The sequence below is a fragment of the Oncorhynchus masou genome, chromosome 27 (genome assembly GCF_036934945.1).
Source record: "Oncorhynchus masou masou isolate Uvic2021 chromosome 27, UVic_Omas_1.1, whole genome shotgun sequence".
Taxonomy (NCBI): Eukaryota; Metazoa; Chordata; class Actinopteri; order Salmoniformes; family Salmonidae; genus Oncorhynchus; species Oncorhynchus masou.
This window is the reverse complement of record NC_088238.1, coordinates 27,935,078-27,952,079: the sequence shown is the minus strand read 5'-3', so window position 1 is coordinate 27,952,079 and position 17,002 is coordinate 27,935,078. Positions and strand designations below refer to the sequence as shown.

Here is a 17,002-nt window from a genome sequence, read left to right as displayed (position 1 = left end):
TGCCTGCATCCCTCATCTCTCTCTCTCTCTCCTCCACTGACACTGACCAAAAAGGGACAATGTCTTCCAGCTGACGACAACTCCAGTCGCACGGCATTATTTCTGCCTCATGCACAAATTCATTGTGTTACTCCTATGAACAGAGAAAGTGAAATATTCCTTGATATTAAAAAAGACCCAAACCACTAATAATAACGCAAGCCTATTAATACGTTCCTACTCATTCATTACTGGTGCACTGCATGTTGTAGCGCTGAATACAGTTGACAGTGCTGAGTAGAACCTTCAACATGAACTCATTCATAAAAACAGCTCTTTGCTGTATTCGTTGACAGTCTCTCTCTAGTCATGGTTTTTAAACGTTTTGAAATCTCACAGTATCAACTTGCTGTATATATTTTTTTGTGCCTGCTTCATTACTGCAGACACGGTCATCTGAGCCATTCGGTTGACCAGCGGTAAACCTACAGTGCACTACAGTGCTCTCTGGGCCCTCGGAGTTTGTACCTTCTGAACAAACGTTCATGCAATTATTGAAAATAGCAACAGTTCGCTTACCCGGCGCAGAGGGCAGATGAATCGGGTACACCTACCCTCAACTGCACGAGACGAATAAAAAGAAAACAGAAACATGCTTTAATCGTTGCTTTTTTACAGAAATGTTTGGCGATTGACCAATCGGGTTGTTGATCATTGAACATCACTCAACTTTCCAGAGGAATCTCTGGCTTCTCTCTGCGGACTGATATTTCAGCGCGGCAGTCTCGTGGCTAAGTTTAGAGCGAACATTGGTGCTCAAAATGGATACTTATACCCAGGTGAATAGCGAGCGGCTAATGGATGAAACAAATGGTCGAGAAGACGACCTTGATCCGTGTAGCCGGCTAGACGCCAGCTGCTGGGTGAAGAAATGGCCTGGAACAGCCTTCATGATGATGTGAATACAGCAACCGTATCATGTGCATTTTATAAGTCAGGGATGGACAACTGGCGGCCCACGGGCCCCACCACATTAAAAAATGCCCTTGGATCAATTTCCACAAAATAAAATATTTTTTAGAAACTCCTGTTGGGTCTCAACTGTTGCAAGTTAGAATATACAAGGTGCAATTTCGACACAAAACATCTCTACACCCTATGGCAAAATGTGTGCACTTGCAAGAAATTAGCTGTAAAACAGCCTGTTTTCCTATCTGCCCAATGGCAAAATGAGCAGAATTGCATGAAATTAGTTACAAAATTGCAAAAATCTTCTGTCCCATGGCAAAAATGTGTAGGATTGCAGCAGTTGCTCTAAAATGAACATGAACACCCCGCGAGCAACTGTGGCTCTCATGAGTTCAGATTTGTTTGCGGCCCCCCACCACCATCAAAGTTGTCCATCCCTGATAGGATATCCTGTCACCGCACAACCCTCTGGCAATGACTACAGAGCAAGAGAGGGGGAGGAAGGAGAGTAAGGGAAGGAGTACTTGACAACTTAGTTGTTATGCCCTTTAGCATGTCTTTCCCAGTAGGCACGCTCCCCCCCCCCACCCCCCCAGGTCCTGTCATGCTGGACTCAGGGCACAGGAGGTGGTTGTCTGCAGGTGTTGCACGCCAGTTTGTTTCCTGGCGGTGTGTACATGGTTCAGTGTTCAGTGTGCCCCAGTGTACCCTTTGCCAACCCCCTACTGTGCCATCAGAGCCCCCTGCCTAGTAACCCCCACTAGCTGCAGTGACAAAGCTATTCTCAAGTAGTAGAAAGGGCAACTGAAGTGTGTTTGTCAAACATGTTATTCATACCCTATTAAAAAATGTGCTTTCACGGCAAAGTCTACACTTGTGTTCGGCACGTGATTTGATTTAAAGCACATAGCCTATGTGTTTTCATCACGCGTGGAAACACTTTTGTGTGTGTTTGTGTAATTTAGCGCGGTGCAGTGTTGGTGAGTGTCTTGTAGGCAGTCATAGATGTCAGTCTGTGTTGCTCTCACCGCCACTCACGTAGCTGCTGACTTGCCACATCCAGGGACTGTTACACACACTCTGCTGCAGTGAATGATTGTTAGTAACAAACTCCTCATTATTGAGTTAATAAAGCTGCATAAAAACAGTCTCTAGGTTGCTTTCTTGAGAAATGCAGCTCCAAAATGCAGGTGTTTCAGCCAAGCGCAGTGCTTTCTGTGGTGGGAGTGGCCAGTGGAAAATATGGAGCGTAGGTGTTGGTAATGTTCTCCAGTTGTGCTGTGATTGGCTCAGTGTTTTGTTACTCATGGGGACAAAATTCAAGCCCCTTGGGTGCTACCATAGAGTTACAAATCACGTTATATCTACAGTAGCTTTGATTGGACTGATCATGTCAACATCATACTTTCTAAATCTTAGCTAGCAGTCATCATCATGAATCAAGTCGACAATCTGCAGGCAAATCCTTTTTAATCCTTGTCATATTAAGATAAATAATGAAGAGAAATGATAGGTAATACGTATCGGTGCTCATCGGCCATTGGACATAAACAATGCACAACCAGTTGAAAATCGCAAATTCAACAATGAGTGGTTTGGAAGGAATCTGTGAGCGTGGCTGACTGCAAGCATTGCAAAGCAATCACTACCCTTCTATTCATTGGAGTGCCTGTGTGGTCCCAAGTCTGGGATTAAGGTTCTCTTTTCCAAGTTTAAAATTATAAACATTCAACATTGGCCATGCTGCTAATGAAGCATGATTTGTGCCGCACTCAAAACAACTTCAATGAGTTCAAGACAACTGGGAACTCAGGAAAAACAAGCTCCAACTGGGAAAATACGTTTTGAACGGTCATCCAACTCGGAATTATAAATCCAGATCTCTGGCCTCTTTTTAGAGCTACGACCTGAAGATCACTGACGTCTTCATGATTCAACCTTGGTTTTTTTCCAAGTTCCCAGTTGTCTTGAAAGCACCATAAATCCAGAGAATGCCAGACTTTGATGACAACATTTGCCCACAAAGGACCACCATACCACCTTCCTGTTCAAGTGAGCACAGCACAGCAAGGTGAGTCAAAAATGTATTGTATGCTGCTGCATAAATTATGTAATATGCCAGGGAGATATGTATACTGTAACTAAGAAGGTAATACTAAATGTATGTTGTGTAGTAAGCTGTTAGTAGCCCATGTGCCTCACCATAATAATTTGGTCTATTTACCCCTCTTAATTTCACCTATTATTCTGACTTGGTGGTGCACATGTAGCCTATAACCTGTTTTTGAGAAATGTAATCATTGAATATTGTAAGAACTTTCATTGTCTGCTTATATGCCACCTTTATTTATCCTACAGTTCTGATTTGGTGTACAGGGAGAACACTGTAAGAACGGCTCATGTTCTGAATTCTGTCGCTGTACATTTCAAAAGTGCTGAAAAAATAGTTATATTGACTACGTCCGTCCTAGCTTGCTCATTGATGTGTTATTCAAACTGATTGATTTGTCTTGCTTGCTTGTCTGCTCGTCGTCCCCGTATGCCATAGTTTGTACATCTCAATTGTCAGTAGAAACCACATTTGTTTATGCAAGTCAGCTATGTTTTTTGTAAAGGCAGTAAATGAGGCTGAATGAACTGTTTCGTTGCCAGGCAAGGCTCCGCTGATAGCCAGATGTAGCAGTGTTGGGACTGCTGTTGGGACTCTGCTGTTGGGACAGCTTTATGTAGGCCCTAACAGTCTGTGGGTACCGTTTGTCACCGTTATATTGCAAGTAACGTATTGTTTAGTATTGTGTAGTGGCTTTGCTGGCATGCATCCCACATTATTTTATTATTTTGCCCCACAGAGATTTACATGCTAAAATCACCACTGTGTGTATATGCATTTGATCAGAATGACTAACCTGATGGATTATGGGAAGCAGCAATATGGATGTCCTCCACACTGCTTGAATAAGAAATGATTTAGTCTGGTCCATCTGTGCTTGTCCTTCAGTGCAGTTGTGTTTTCAGCTCACAGCTCTGTCCTGTCCCGAAGCCTCTAAAACAGAGACAGAGAAAAAAACATCCTACCCTTGGCTCAGTCTGTCAAGGTTGTGGTGCTGGATTTGCTCACAGCCTCACACACATAGAGTAGGCTACATACACACCACCGCCCTGCACTGACAGACACACACACATACAAACTGACACACACACACGAACTCTGTGCCCACCATCCCCACAGGGCACAAAGAGACCTAATTCTCTACCCTTCATTTGTCTGAGAGCTAAAGTCGTCTCAGGCGTCAGACTGGAACTGACAGATATGTTAATGTAAGTGAGAACACTGGATATTTAAGGGAAGTGGTGTGTGTGTGTGTGTGTGTGTGTGTGTGTGTGTGTGTGTGTGTGTGTGTGTGTGTGTGTGTGTGTGTGTGTGTGTGTGTGTACCCATCCTCATCTGCGTTTCTTATATATCAGTCTGTGTGAGTTGGATTCATCCTAAAGCACTGTTAGCATTATTAAACACCAAACCCAAACAAATTCATACTGGATGTGATTGTGTTGGCATATTTCCCTCCCAACAGATGGTGGTAAAACAAAATAGGCCATTGTAGAAGTATAACCATTCCTCTTCATCAACAGGTGATGATGCTGCCTTGCCAATGCAACTTTATGGAGAGGGTCATTGGCATGGGCACTGGTGGTCGGCTGGTGTTTGGCCAGGCATGGCAGGACAGGAATGACAATGAGTAGTTTTAACCACAAGAGGGACAACGACTATGTTTAACTGGACGGACATATTCGGACATACACACACACACACACACACACACACACACACACACACACTCTATTTTTAAGTGCTACATCATTTGGAAGTCAAGCATCTGCATGCAATTGTCTCCATTAGTCATATTGCGTCAGCGGGGATGGTTTTGACACTGGCTCTGAGCTATCTGAGAGTAGCCGCTGTTTCTGTACTGGGACTGGACGATCCCTTCACCTTTACCTGCTGCATATGAATGTAGCCCTTCATTTCTTGCCATCTTGACTGTACAGGTTTCTGTGGAGGACAGCAGCAGGAGTGGTGTGGGGTTGCAGTGGCCAGCTGGTGTGCCTGTAGCAGGGCCCGCTGGATGGATGATCATCATACAACACAACAGCCGTTCCCACCGACCAGGCTGCCACTATACCTGCATTCTGCTGCTGAGGGCAAACTCAACACCAGCCTATTTAGAAATGATTAAAGTGATGCTTTGAAAGAGGATTTTTATTTATGTATGGTGCTTTTTGGAAGTGTAGATTTAACATACTGACCTAGTGGATGTTTTTTCAATGAATTGATTTTCAGTAGGCCTAGTACAGTAGCCCACAAGGAAGTGGATGGATATTAAATCTTATACTCATCATAACCTGCTATGGTCAGGTCAATATCCCACATCGTAACCATCATCATGGTTCATTGATTTATGGTTATCTCTCTAGTAAACATGTTTATTACCAGTGTCTATACTGAGCTTACAAAACATTAGGAACATCTTCCTAATATTGAGTTGCCCCCCTTTTGTCCTCAGAACAGCTTCAATTTATTGGGGCATGGACTACAAGGTGTCAAAAGTGTTCCTCATTAGGGTTGCTGGCCCATGTTGACTCAAATGCTTCCCACAGTTGTGTCAAGTTGGCTGGATGTCTATTGGGTGGTGGACCATTCTTGATACACACAGGAAACTGTTGAGCATGAAAAACCCAGCGGTGTTGCAATTCTTGACACACACAAACCGATGTGCCTGGCACCTACTATCATACCCCGTTCAAAGGCACTTAAATATGTTGTCTTGCCCATTCCCCTCTGAATGGCACATATACACTCTAAAAATGAGGTGTTCAACAAGGGTTCTTTAATCCTCAAAGTTATTTGAAGAACCTTAGGGTTCTTGGAACTAACAGTTGGGCAGTTAGGTTCCTGCACGAACCCCATAGGAGGTGGGGTTAATTGAGGAACCTCCTTAGTTGTTGGAGGTCCTTGCAGGAACCTAACTGCCCAACTGAAACATTTGGATTTAAAAGGACAACAGGTGCAGACACTTAAATGAAAAATATAAAGATGCCCTCAATTTAAGGTAAGGTTTGTCCCTTGTATGATCTAAATTGATATTGTATTTTCAAATTTGTGCAAATATTTCTAAAACAGAAAATGGACACAATCCAATGGATATCAATCAACTGAGGTAGGAATATACAGGCTATGAGAATATGTTGAAGACTAGCTGTATTGCAGATGACTGAACTGCTCACTTCTGTGTCTGCAGGTATACAGGCGATAAGGCATACAAAGGTATGTCTATTGGTATGTTATGGAGATCAAATGTACCATCCTCCCTTGCCTCTTCAATGAATATCCCATAGGCCTCTACATTATAGACAAGATATGTGAATGAAAACCATCATCAAAGCAGTATTTTAACACAAAAACCAAGGTATGAATACTGTCATGTGCATATTTTGTATAATTACTATTTATTTGGATTCACAGACTTCACCCTCCCTACACCTCTGATGAATATAACAGGAAACCTGTTCAATCACCATGCACTGCAAAATCATTCTGGCTATGGATAAGGAGAACATCAACACATTAACATCAACACGCCAGAGGATATACCCATTGGACTTGGGGCTCTGATGGGAGTTTACCTCGAATTTACATGTTTTATTCTGTTTGCCACTAAAATCATAATAAACACTGACAACTAAACTATTGTGTTATTGTTGTGCATATTATTATTATTAATAATAGGGGAGGGGGGGTAGTTCAGATATTAACCCCAAAAGGTTCTTTGAGGATCTATTAAGAGGGGTTCTTTGAAGAACTTATAAGGGTTCCCCCACAGTTTCAATTTGAAGAACCCCTAAATGATACTACAGGAACCTTTTATTTTTAGAGTGTTGTTCAATGTTCCCCAAAAGGTTCTTCAAAAGGTTATTTGAGGATCCGTTGAAAGGGATTCTTTGAAGAACCCTTAATGGTTCTTCAAAGAACTTATAGGGGTTCCCCGACAGTTTCCATTTGAAGAACCCCTAAAGGATACTCCATGAATCTTTTCTTTTTAAAGTGTACGCAATCCATGTCTCAATTGTCTCAAGGCTTGAAAACCCAGACAGGAACACGTCCGTGACTCAACCCACTCAAGTGACGCACCCCTTCTAGGGATGGCATGGAAGAGCACCAGTAAGCCAGTGACTCAGCCCCTGTAATAGGGTTAGAGGCAGAGAATCCCATTGGAGAGAGGGGAACCGGCCAGGCAGAGAGAGCAAGGGCTGTTCGTTGCTCCAGTGCCATTCCGTTCACCTTCACACTCCTGGGCCAGACTACACTCAATCATATGACCCACTGAAGAGATGAGTCTTCAATAAAGACTTAAAGGTTGAGACCGAGTCTGCGTCTCTCACATGGGTAGGCAGACCATTCCATAAAAATGGAGCTCTATAGGAGAAAGCCCTGCCTACAGCTTTTTGCTTAGAAATTCTAGGGATAATTAGGAGGCCTGCATCTTGTGACCGTAGCATACGTGAAGGTATGTACGGCAGGACCAAATCGGAAAGGTAGGTAGGAGCAAGCCCATGTAATGCTTTGTAGGTTAGCAGTAAAACCTTGAAATCAGCCCATGCCTTAACAGGAAGCCAGTGTAGGGAGGCTAACACTAGAGTAATATGATCACATTTTTTGGTTCTATTCAGGATTCTAGCAGCCTTATTTAGCACTAACTGAAGTTTATTTAGTGCTTTATCCAGGTAGCCGGAAAGTAGAGCATTGCAGTAGTCTAACCTAGAAGTAACAAAAGCATGGATACATTTTTCTGCATCATTTTTGGACAGAAAATGTCTGATTTTTGCAATGTTACTTAAATGGAAAAAAAGCTGTCCTTGAAACAGTCTTGATATGTTCGTCAAAAGAGAGGTCAGGGTCCAGAGTAATGCAGAGGTCCTTCACAGTTTTATTTGAGACAACTGTACAACCATCAATATTCATTTTCAGATTCAACAGAATATCTCTTTGTTTCTCGGGACCTAGTACAAGCATTTGTCCAAGTTTAAAAGTAGAAAGTTTGCAGCCATTCACTTCCTTATGTCTGAAACACAGGCTTGCAAAGAGGGCAATTTTGGGGCTTCACCATGTTTCATTGAAATGTACAGATGTGTGTCATCCGCATAACAGTGAAAGTTAACATTATGTTTTCGAATGACATCCCCAAGAGGTAAAATATATAGTGAAAACAATAGTGGTCCTAAAACGGAACATTGAGGAACACAGATATTTACAGTTGATTTGTCAAAGGACAAACCATTCACAGAGACAAACTGATATCTTTCCGACAGATAAGATCTAAACCAGGCCAGAACTTGTCCGTGTAGACCAATTTGAGCTTCCAATCTCTCCAGAAGAATGTGGTGATCGATGGTATCAAAAAGTAATTTACCACCTTCACAAGTGCAGTCTCAGTGCTATGATGGGGTCTAAAACAAGACTGAAGCTGTTCGTATACATTGTTTGTCTTCAGGAAGGCAGTGAGTTATTGCGCAACAGCTTTTTCTAAAAATGTTGAGAGGAATGGGAGATTCGATATAGGCAGATAGTTTTTTATATTTTCTGGGTCAAGGTTTGGCTTTTTCAAGAGAGGCTTTATTACTGCCACTTTTAGTGAGTTTGGTACACATCCGGTGGATAGAGAGCTGTTTATTATGTTCAACATAGGAGGGCCAAGCACAGGAAGCAACTCTTTCAGTAGTTTAGTTAGAATAGGGTCCAGTATGCAGCTTGAAGGTTTAGAGGCCATTATTATTTTCATCATTGTGTCAAGAGATATAGTACTAAAACACTTGAGTGTCTCCCTTGATCCTAGGTCCTGGCAGTCAATCTACACGGATTGAAGTGGATTTAACAGGTGACATCAATAAGCTTTCATGTGGATTCACCTGGTCAGTCTATGTCATGGAAAGAGCAAGTTCCTAATGTTTTTGTTCACTCAGTGTACACTGTCATGAAGTTGGCCCGGGGGTAGGTTTATGACAGTCATAAATACATCTTCCCCCCTTTTTCCTCTCTACGCTACTGATGTTACATTTGCAAACACCTTGGTTAACATGGAGATTCTGGGAACATCAGAATGTGGGGGGAAATCATCTATATTCTGGTAATCTGAACAATTGAACATATGTGGTGGTATTTAATGAATATGATGTCAGTTCGGTTGTCATTTGAAACATTCTCATCAATGATAAGATGACATAAACTCTACAGTGGAAAGTCTACACATCAGAGTTATCGGATTCAAATGGAATTGTTGTTCAATCTAAATGTTTGCAAATGAAATTATTCGTGGTGGGATGAAATGTGATTTTAGCTTCTAAAATATGAGATTTGGGTTTTCATGAGTGAATTAGGCCCGACTCAGTGGCCCGCCCACGTGAAGAGACATAGGTTGTAAACTATGAAACACACCCCTTTTCTCCCTTCCTATATAAAGCCTTGATGACAATATAACCTCCTGTTATGAGGATGTGAGGACAACGGTCTGATGTCAGAATGGTTCAGATAATAACTACAGAACGAAGCCAACATCAGCGTGAGCTTTGGTTGCGAATGGTATGAACTTTGAACTCTTATTCACTACAGAAGTGATACCTCCTAGCCGTTGAGTTAGCAACAGCAGCTGCAAACGCAGGTTAGGAAGGAACAGACAGAGTAACCCATCTACCACACAACGATGTTACTACAACGTATTCAATTTACCAGCAGATACATTCTTCAAAGGACAAAGGACTCGGTTGGGCAACACGGCCTTCCATCTACCACTAACCTACTGAAGCGCAGCTCAGAGTAAATATTTATTGCATTTTCCTTTTCCAAATGGTCGGTAATTTAGAATGTATAAGATATTGTATTTACGATAGCACAGCTTCGCCCTTGGTTCCTCAGTCTTCCCGCTCTTTCACTCAAACCCAGACCCTTTTCTTTTGTGTACCCAGCTGTCATATCTGTTCCGCCCGCTAGGGACGTTTTCCTTTATGACGTAATTTGTAATCAAGTTATGGTTAATTATGTGTATGTGTAATTCTGTGTGATTAGTTAGGTATTTAGTAAATAAATAATTAAACCCAATTTTGTATTGCTGATTCAACTTGTTAGCCAGGGTTTGTGCAGATAACCAAGAATTTACAACTTTCAGATGAGACTGAATTAAGGTGACGATTAATATTGACTGCTATTGATGTAAAATATTACTAGGTCTTTAAGAGTTTATTCGGAAGATAACAGCTCTATAAATATTATTTAGTGGTGCCCCGACTCTCTAGTTAATTACATTTACATGATTAGCTCAATCAGGTACTATTAATTACGGATCAATTATTTTATAGAATAGCATGTCATATCACTTAATCCGGCATAGCCAAAGACACGACAACACTTTAAAAAGAAAAGGTTCCTGGAGTATTATTTAGGGGTTCTTCAAATTGAAACTGTGGGTGAACCCCTATAAGTTTGCCGAAGTACCCCTTTTAATGGATTGTCAAAGAACTTTTTGAAAAACCTTTTGGGGTTCATTTTTTATCTACCCCCCTACCCTATCAATATTATTAGTAATATGCATAACAAGAACAACAATAACACAATAGTTTAGTTGTCAGTGTTTATTATGATTTTAGTGGCAAACAGAATAAAACATGTAAATTCGAGGTAAACTCCCATCAGAGCCCCAAGTCCAATGGGTATATCCTCTGGCCTGTTGATGTTAATGTGTTGATGTTCTCCGTATGCATAGCCAGAATGATTTTGCAGTGCATGGTGATTGAACAGGTTTCCTGTTATATTCATCAGAGGTGTAGGGAGGGTGAAGTCTGTGAATACCAAAAAAGAGTAATTATACAGATGATTAATTAACAAAACATGCACATGACAGTATTCATACCTTGGATTTTGGTCAGATTTTGCTCAGATACCTGCAGACACAGAAGTGAGCAGTTCAGTCATCCGCACCCAATACAGCTGGAATGTTGGAATGTGTCCATTTCCTGTTTTAGAAAGATGTGCACAAATATCATCCTAGAACAATATTAATGTAGATCACAAGGAGATCATTAATTTGTAAGTCGCTCTGGATAAGAGCGTCTGCTAAATGACTTAAATGTAATGATGTAAATGTACATTTTCAGTTAAGTGCCTGCACCTGCTGTCCTTTCAAATTAAAATCCAAATGTTTAAGTTGGGCAGTTAGGTTCCTGCAAGAACCTCCAACAACTAAGGAGGTTCCTCGATGAACCCCACCTCCTATGGGGTTCTTGGAATAATCTTTTGGGGGTAATATTCAGTGCCAAGAACCCTACGTTTTTTGAGGATCTTAGAATAACCCTTGTTGAACCCCTATTTTTTTGTGTATAATAACCTGCTAAGCAGGGTAAGAGTCAGTGACCTCGAGCTCACAGAGACAGACAAGGTCTTTGTTTTCTCATCTCTCCCACTCAGACTGACAGGACACGGGCATGTATCTAACTCACTCTATTAGCGCGTCCCCGCATGGCCCGTCCTCGACAATCATTCGTTTATTATTGTCCTAGTCTAAAGATAAAGGTCATGTCGGCTGAAACAGTACGCCGCGCGCTATTGATTTTCGATCTAGATGGTGCTAATGAACCTCTTTTGCTCTGCGAAGGCCTGTACTGCGCCGTGCGCATGCGTCAAGAGGAGGTTTCTCATTTCGCTGGCTGTTCCATAGTCAGTCCCCGCAGCCCACAGAAGGCAATACAGTCGCTACCTGCCTGTCTAGTGGAACGGATATGGCTCCCCACTCACCCCGGCTTTTTCCCAGACCCAAGCGGCTTGTTGCCAGGCAAGGGCCGACATGACAGTACACCGACGAGAGAAGACCCCTGGTCGGCTCCGCCTATCCGTCCCGTTAGAAGCGGGGAGAGGAGCGGGTCGATATGCCGTGTTGCTGGCTCTGTGCGCGCTGTGCTACAGTAACTCTCTGCATGGGGAGTTCGTGCACGACGATGTGTGGGCTATCAGCAATAACCCCGACGTCCGGCCCGGGTCCAGCCTGCAGAGCATCTTCTCCAACGACTTTTGGGGCAAGAGGATGGCGGACAACACAAGCCACAAGTCCTACAGACCGTTATGCATCCTCACCTTCAAGTAAAGTTCTCTCTCTCCCCTCTCTCCTATAGCTCTCTGTGGTTATCTTCCTAGCATCGGTTGCAAAGTCTATGTAGTTTACTTGAACAGTTGGGTCTCGGGCTGGAATGAGAAACAATGTTGCAGAAGTTGGTGGCAATGTCCAGAAATGCGCTGGCGTCGTCAGCTATCCTACCTGTGATCGGATACAATTAATACCATGTATCCGTTCCCAGAAATAGGCTGACGTCATAGGCTAGCCTATTGTAGGTTACTTCGATCGCCTGCGGTCATGAACGACGCACATCTGCACTTACCATAAACAAACATGCATGTAGCCTAACGGGTTATAAACAGACTGCTACCACGGTCCGGTTGCGCAGTTAGCTAAACTTGCTGAAGCGTGCCATGAACACTGCTCGCTCGCAAGAACATCCGCTTTTATTTGTGCTCCTTGATCTTAGAATATACTACTTGAAACATTTTCAAATAGCCTAATGTCGACATACAGTATGTTAGCTGGACCCGGCAGATATTGACCGTTTTTTGCCTCTACACTTGTTGCTTGCTGTGGAATCCCAGAATTCGCACTCACGTTCACTTCAATGTATTTTTGGCGGATACTCCAGAACATTTATCGTCCACATTTTGGGAAATTAGTGTTGAACGTTGTTGTATCAACTAAACAAACAGTCGTCATTCAAGGGAACTTTTCCAGACAGTGTCATTTTATTCTCCGGGAACACACACTGGAGAGGGCGTGTCACAGGCAGCGCAATGGGACGCGGGAGAGTTCTGGCTCTCGGCTCAAGCGTTCGTCAACCAGAAACATTAATAGCCTACACTTTTCACAGATTGATGAAAAAACATACTGCAGACTATTTGAAAGATGTGTTGATGTGAAAACGACACACAAACCATAGGCTCTGTTTCTATCTAGCACATGTAGGCTTGATATTTAACCTTGATTCTAACTATGCAAGTCCGTTTTTAAGAATACATTCTTATTTACAATGGCTGCCTAGTAAACATGTCTAGCAGGTCTTTATGTAATCAGCGAGGGCACAAATTGCTTGGTTTTCTTCAGCAGGCAATACAGTTGAAATATAAACAACTGATATGAAAAGCCTGGAATATTAATATGAACCATCCGGCGGTAGACAACCACAGGATAGACCGATTCTCTGCCTGGTAAAGCTTTGTGCTACTTTTTTTTTGCACGGGGCTGTGGATACACTCACACCGTCCTATGTATGGAACTTATCTATTCTAATACTTTGATTGCTTAGTAAGACATCCCCACTGTCACTCTGTCGCTGTATCCTCTGACCTCTTCTCAGAGCCTGAACCGCATGCCAACCATGTGCTGCTGCTCCCCAACACTGGACGATGCGCCAGAAAATACATGTAATTTTTTTTTTTACTTCTCTGCGCTACATTCCTGTGTTGAGCGTGTAGGTATCAACATCCTCTTTGAAAAGGGCACATTCAGAGCTGAAGTCGCGAGATGCTGATTACGACAACAGAGAATTAGTCAGCTGCTGTGTGCGTGTGTGTGTGTGTGTGCTGAATACTTAGTGTGCTGGTACGGGGGAGAGGGAAGGCTGATGTGCTGAGGCGTTGAATGGGTTTCTCTCTTTTGAAGCGATTGATGGAGCATCTGGTTGTATCGCGCTCTCCTTCTGGTTCTGCAGTTGGTTACCCACACACTGCTGTCAAGCCAAGCAGCTGAATCTCCATATACACATAGCCCAAAACTGGCCAGATGCATTCTCTGTGGTGTGTACGCTCACGCGGCACAGAGAGAAGGGGGGAGATCAGTTGTCAGTGTTTCAGTGACACTACAGTACCTTGTCTGGTCTCCTCTGTGTTTGCTTTAAGTTCAGACTAAATGGGGCGAATCTGACTAACATTTGCATGTATGCTTCCTTATTATGGGAGACTAAGTACCTATTTACACACATGTACCGTATATGGGTCAGTGGTACATATGTACACTCACACACTCCCACATCTATGCCCTTGAGGATCTGCTAGGTATATCTGTCATTTCGACATGCAGGGGCTCACACCTCACACACACACACACACACACACACACACACACACACACACACACACACACACACACACACACACACACACACACACACACACACACACACACACACACACACACACACACACACACACACACACACACACACACACACACACACACACACACACACACACACACACACACAGACACACACACACACACCAACGCACGCTCACATACACACCTGTGCCTGTGGAGGCTCTGTGCTCAGTATAGCAGTGTGTTTCTGTGCCCGTGATCACTGTCAGGCCTCTGAGACGGTCCTCAAGGTGAAGGACACACACCCCCGAAGCACTTTAAAGTAGCCTATTAATGGAACAATGGCTTTGGGGAGAGAGCAGGAGGGGACCAAGGGAGAGGGGGTAGGTATATAGGTAGGTAGAGAGAAGGAGGGAGGAAATGAATGGGATGAAAAGAGAGGGGCATAACAACCGAGAACAACAGAAGAACAGGCTATGAGATCACGTCACAGCATATGGTCTAGCACCCCCCCTTGAATCCCACCCAGAGGACATAGTATAAACATGGTACAACAGTGTAAAGACACATAACCTGCTGAAGCCTCTGTCATATTCCCTGTCGCCTCCAACACAGCCAGGCTGCCTGGTGACAGTTACTGTGTGCTTTGGGAGCTGGACACCTGTCTGTTTCAGCATTGACCAGTGTGACCACTCTACCTGCACGGCTCAACACTTCTATCACAATACAGGGACTATAGTGCTGTAGCTAGGCAATGGTGAAACAAAAATGACACCTATACAGTGGTGGGCCTAGAGTTTTTCTTTCTGGTCTTTCTGGTCATGTGGTGTGGAAAACCTCCAGATCTTAGTCGTAGGGTATAAGTAAGGCCTTGTTTTTCCTGGTCAGATCACATTGTCAGGAAATTGTCCTCTGTCCAGTCTCTGGTCTCTAATTGAAATGCATTAGTTTTAATAACAGAGTGCACATCCGCCATGACTCAATGAGAAGGCCTATCCTACAACATCCACTATGTATGATCTATGATGTAACACAGGATATAGGAGGGGTGGAGCCTGCTTTTCATCATCACTTAATGGATTGGACGTTGGCTTTTATGAGACATCCCCATTATGGCTTATGTGTGACAATCTAGCTCTATGGTCTTTCCCCCGTTAAAACCCGTGTTACGTTCTCTTCAGATTCCCTTCTGTCTAGTTTAGTTCAGTTTCAGATTCTCCCAGTCTTTCACCCTGGAAATGTGTGGGTTTCTTCACATTAGTAGTCGGACTGTGCTTGTTTAATGACGAGAGAAACAGGCTGTTTTATGGAGATGGTGTAATACTGTAATTGAATTCATAATGGAGGTTTGGGGTTGGGATTCTTCTCTTTGAGACGGGGGAGGAATCGTAATTACAATCTCACGGAGAAATGCTTTTATGTAACCTGAACTAATGGTTTTCTGTACCTGGGTGTGTAATGGAGATTTTAGTATTGTGTCATAACTGTGTGTGGGTGGGGGGAAAATGTAATTTGAAAAGACTAATATATGCAGATATGAGATATATTCTATGAAGATTCCAAATGGCTTATCTCAGCCTTTTTACACCATCAAAAAGCTTCTTTAAAGGGAGATTATATGTGTTTCTGTGCTGGCATTTCAAAATGCTCTGCTTCATTCACGTGTAAAATAATTAGGGTTAGGCTCATCCATTTAAAATTGGGTAATTAAGGGAAGGGAATATCCTCAACAAAAATGAATTTAATTGTATTCAATTCATGTAATTACCTTAAGTTAGATACCCGTCCTGAATTTAATTGACTCCGGTCGAATGGAAGTGACCCCAGCCGTGATTGGACTGTAGTCATTGGTGATGGAGGAAACTGTAAAGGAGGGTCATAGTTCCGGACACAGTGGCTGTGATACATTAGTAGCGAATGTTTCATATCCTGCGGTTTTAGTTTGAATAAGTCTCTTTTCTCTCTAATTATGATGGTAAAATGTGGTTGATTTACAGATCTGGTGATTTTGATTACAAAATGGTTATTACAATTACAATCTCTCTCTCTCTCTCTCTCTCTCTCTCTCTCTCTCTCTCTCTCTCTCTCTCCATCAGATTGAACATCCTCTTGGGTGGAAAGACCCCTCTCTACTTCCATGTGGTCAACGTGTGTCTTCACTGTGCCGTGACCTGTCTGCTCATGCACACGTGCGATCGTTGCGTGTTCGACGACCCCCGTCTGGCCTTCCTCACCGCCCTCCTCTTCGCTGTGCACCCCATACACACTGAGGCTGTGAGTATGCACGCACACACACACGACCCCCTCTAGCAGACATGCTTCTTCTTAATGACTCCTCCCTCACGTGTAAAACCAATGACATGGGTTCCGTCACATACTGTAGAGTAGCACTACTTTGTAAACACATGCAGTCATCCTCTGTCGTGGTAATCTGTGACTAACGGTGCTCTCACTCACTCATCTCGCTACTGGTGAATCAGGTCCCTGTTCAATAAGTCCGGAAAAGGCAACCTTCCTGTTTTCATATTGCAGGTTCCAGCTCCATGACTTTAGTTTTGAATGTCTGAAAAGTAGCGAGGCAAGGGTAGCCTAGTGGTTAGAGCGTTGGACTAGTAACCGAAAGGTTGCAAATTCATATCCCTGAGCTGACAAGGTACAAATCTGCCGTTCTGCCCCTGAACAGGCAGTTAACCCACTGTTCCTAGGCCGTCATTGAAAATAAGAATTTGTTCTTAACTGACTTGCCTAGTAAAATAAATAAAACGTTTTACCAATGCAAATCCTGTGTGGAGGAGAATTATAATTCATTCTCACAG

General features: G+C 43.0%; 1 protein-coding gene and 2 long non-coding RNA genes across 3 annotated transcripts in view; 2 read left to right on the top strand and 1 right to left on the bottom strand.

Annotated features, from left to right (window-relative positions):
* Positions 1-5,951: 5,951 nt before the first annotated feature.
* Positions 5,952-6,679, top strand: LOC135515323 (uncharacterized). Its single transcript, XR_010451786.1, has 3 exons — positions 5,952-6,056; positions 6,246-6,271; positions 6,470-6,679. It is a non-coding gene; the product is annotated as an uncharacterized LOC135515323 (long non-coding RNA).
* A 3,951-nt stretch (positions 6,680-10,630) lies between these two features.
* LOC135515941 (uncharacterized) lies at positions 10,631-12,286 on the bottom strand. Its single transcript, XR_010451877.1, has 3 exons — positions 12,122-12,286; positions 10,936-11,007; positions 10,631-10,833 (listed from the first exon to the last, which is right to left on the bottom strand). It is a non-coding gene; the product is annotated as an uncharacterized LOC135515941 (long non-coding RNA).
* LOC135515940 (protein O-mannosyl-transferase TMTC1-like) overlaps positions 11,727-17,002 on the top strand; it is a 93,707-nt gene continuing 88,431 nt past the window's right edge. The window contains 2 exon segments of the mRNA XM_064939816.1: positions 11,727-12,127; positions 16,283-16,460. Of these exon segments, the coding sequence (XP_064795888.1) occupies positions 11,835-12,127; positions 16,283-16,460 (471 nt within the window). The 5' untranslated portion in view covers positions 11,727-11,834.